The following is a 3,649-nucleotide window of genomic DNA, read 5'->3' as shown; positions in this document are numbered from 1 at the left end:
TATAATAGAAAGTTGATTCTTTATTCGGGATAAAATCCGCTTGTTTACCATTTCAATATCTTCTTTCAAATTTTTCTAAGCGTGGATTTATAAATCTAGGTAATGGGAGAAATTCTTGATGGTTCATCTGTGGTAAACTAAAAAAGAACTAAATATTTCTCCATTGTATTACAAAAGATAAAGTAACTTCCAATGGTCGAAAAATAAGGGAAATTAGAGGGTAATTTCTTAAAAAAATAGATTGTCATCTGTTGAAGAATATTGTGACAAACAAATTGATAAATCGTCTAGCATTGATTTTGATTGAAACAGACAACGAACAATTGAAGTCTGCAATTTATGAACACTAATCACATCTAGTCAAATATGGGAATGAAAAAAATTTAAAAATTAACTTTCATTTAAAATTTCAGTAATTTAGTGATTCTCGAAAAATCGTAATGGACAATACACATCTACACAAGAAAAATAAAATTTATGTATGTTTCCGCTTTTAAAAATCTCATGAAAAGTTCAAATTCAGGAAAAGAAAAGAACGCACAAAAATTATATTCCGTGCCTAAATACAATTTTATTTCCCTCTCGCTCACGTTGGCTTGGACGAGAAAGTTATTTCAAAATTCATTAGATAATTTGTGTCGCAATTCCATTTGAAATGTGGATAAACAAGCCATGTAAGGGAAACGTTAAGTAATTGTGTTTTAGTTTCTAACACAATTTTGGATTTGTAAACATTGACACTTATGTTTCATGTATCCCTTCTAAGATCCATATAGAATTATATTACCAAAAATACTGTAGAGATGGACGTGTTGGTGGTATTTCGTCGTTAATTTTATTTTCCAAATAGCCGATCAACTTCACCACAAGCTTTTCATTGGCAGTGTCAATACCGAAATCTCTGATTGTACCCTGGTTTTACTCTTAGCAGTCTAGCTTTGTTAGTCTTTAAATTACACAATTATACAGTTTCATTCAAAGTCTTCGCAGAATATTTGTTTCCTCTTTTTGATTCTATTACGGTGAATTACTATCCTGGGTTTTATGTAGATGCATTATTTCCTAGTTTTTAATTTATAATAGTGAAGCTATGTGAATCACGCGATACTAACAACAAATTTATTCACGTAATTTACATCGCGTGTTATATAAAACTTCTTAAAGATGTTATGACTGAGGTTTAAGAAACGAGCAAATTTGTAAGATCATTAAAAGAGTGAAAATGTATTGCCTTTAACGAAGGGAAGTTGCAGGCATATTTTCCGATAACGTTTGATAATTCTACGTATTTTTCCCTCTGGTTGATATATGATAAGTGTTAAGACCAACGAATGTAGGGAGAAACAGTGTATTACCTGAAGATGTAATCGACAGACGTTGAGAGCACAACGTTAGGCGGGGACGAGCTTGTCCAGACTGACCCTACGCTCTCACTAGCGTCGTCTGCTTCACACACTCTGTGAAGTCAATACATGCCCTTTCTTTCCGGTTTTGATTTCTTTTAATACATAAAAAAGGAAAAGGGGGGCATGACTGTTTTGAGAGACAACAGGAAACAAAATACGGACGCGTTTCGGCGTTGTCACGATGTCCAGGCGCCGGACTCGAATTCCTCTCGGACGACGTCGTTTTGTTGTTGTTGTTGCTGGCGGCAGGGGTAAAGCGACGCTTCTTGGGCGAGGCGACCAAGCTGAGGGCCTCGTTCTGTTCAGCGGCATCGGCCTCGATGGAGTCTTGTTCTTTCTGTTGCTGTTTCTGCTGCTGCTGCTGGGTGAACTGCTGGCCGATGTTGGCCAAACCGGCAGCCGGATGGATTCCAGCTCCAATGGAGTTGACGATGTGGTTTAGAGCGGAATTGGGAGACTGCTGTTGAGGGGAGAGATGATGCGGAAGTGGGCCGTAGGGCGTCCGCAAGAACGGAGTCGACGTCAAACCGAGGGCGGCCAAATCGCCGTTTTGCATTCCGCGGTCGATAACGCGGCCTCGTTGCAATTTGCTCAATTCAGATTCTTCGCCGGTAACAGAGTTGGCCGAAGATTTCTGGCTGTTGACGATGACGTGATGACGGGAGCGCTGCTGTTGCTGCTGGGCGGCGGCAAAGCGGGACAGAGTGTTGTCCACCAACTGGGCCAAAGACGAGGCCAACTCCGATTTCAACTTTTCAGCCAAACCTTTGAGTTCCGTGTTGTTGGGTGAGGAGACCGGATTCTTTGGGGTGCTGGTCATTTGTAGAACGGGCTGCTGGGCCGTCGGCAATGGCTGTTGCTGCTGCATCTGCTGGACGACGGATTTGATAGGCGCTTGCTGGCGTTGCTGCTGTTGCTCCATGAGCATGCGACGGTTGGCGTCCAGGTAGGCCGCATGAGCCTGGGAGACGTGACTCAATTCGCTGTTTGACATATTGGAACGCATATACCGAAATTGATTGGCTGATGGAGGGCGCTGCGGGAGCGGCTGGCGTCGTCTTGGACGGGCCGGCGGATTTGCTGCTGCTTCTGCTGCTGGGCCGGCTCGCTGCTGGATTTCTCGGCCCGTTGGTGCTGCTGCTGCTGCTGGAGTGCGGCGAAGCGCTGCTGGTGGAGCGAAGCGATGCGCTCCTGAAGGGATCGAATGGGATCGTTCTGCTGTTGCTGCTGCATCTGCATCATGTCGAGCGGCCGGCGTCGTCTCGGACAGGCCGGCGGGTTTGCTGCTGCTGCTGCTGCTGGGCCGGCTCGCTGCTGGATTTCTCGGCCCGTTGGTGCTGCTGCTCCTGCTGGGCTGAGCTGGAGCGAGAGGAAGCTTGGGCGCGGGCCATGCTGAGTTCGTGTTGTTCCTCTGAAAGTGAATCGTTGCGATCGTCCGTTGTCTCATCGTCCTCCTCCTCTCCCTCGGAGGTGAAGTTGTGTCCGTGCTGCTGGGGCTGGTAGAGTTTGCGCTTCTTGCAGCCGTTGATTGCAGCCGGGGTCGAGGTGCGCATCGTCGACACGATCGACTCGACGCGGGCCCGTTTGTTCTTCTCTTCTTCCTCGTCGTCGTCTTCCTCTTCTTCCTCGGGACCTGAATGGCCGGCCGACTCTTTTTCAATTCCCCGATTTCGTCGTCGAGATCGACTTCGGCAGCGGCGGCGGCTGCTTCGACGTCGGAAGACTGGAATCGTGTCGAGGTCGTCGGACGCCGTGATCCGGCGATGTGGCGGCGTCGAGTACTTCGTCGATGGTTGACAGAGCCAGCGATGGTTGTGGCCATGATTGTGGTTGCGAGCTTGTTTTACAGCGAGAATATAAAGGATGAGTGTGATGTCGACCCCCTTGTACTGCGACAGAGTGACGACGCGCTGCCTGCATGTAATGGCGTAGATTGATGTGGTATCAATAGGCGAAAATGATTGTGGTTGCGAGCTTATTCTACAGCGAGAATATAAAGAATGAGTGTGATGTCGACCCACTTGTACTGCGACAGAGTGAGGACGCGCTGCATGCATGTAATTGCGTAGATTGATGCGGCATCAATAGGCGAAAATCAGGAGTGTATCCCTTGATGGGGCACTCCTACCGGAGGCGTGGGGTAACTAAAACTGGGGGTGGCGTGTGGCGCCACCGTTTCCGGAATATGCGATTCCAGGCCGTGTGATACGGATCGTGATGAATAAAGTTCGGTTCCCGAAACT

General features: G+C 46.9%; 1 protein-coding gene across 1 annotated transcript; it reads right to left on the bottom strand.

Moving 5' to 3' along the window:
* Positions 1–1,336: 1,336 nt before the first annotated feature.
* LOC124200720 (homeobox protein prospero-like) lies at positions 1,337–3,130 on the bottom strand. Its single transcript, XM_046597024.1, has one exon. It carries the CDS (start codon positions 2,851–2,853, stop codon positions 1,423–1,425), a length of 1,431 nt encoding a protein of 476 aa, XP_046452980.1. The 5' UTR covers positions 2,854–3,130; the 3' UTR covers positions 1,337–1,422.
* Between the last annotated feature and the right edge of the window lie 519 nt (positions 3,131–3,649).

Source organism: Daphnia pulex, chromosome 8 (genome assembly GCF_021134715.1).
Source record: "Daphnia pulex isolate KAP4 chromosome 8, ASM2113471v1".
NCBI classification, from domain to species: domain Eukaryota; kingdom Metazoa; phylum Arthropoda; class Branchiopoda; order Diplostraca; family Daphniidae; genus Daphnia; species Daphnia pulex.
This window is presented reverse-complemented; position numbering and strand designations above follow the sequence as displayed.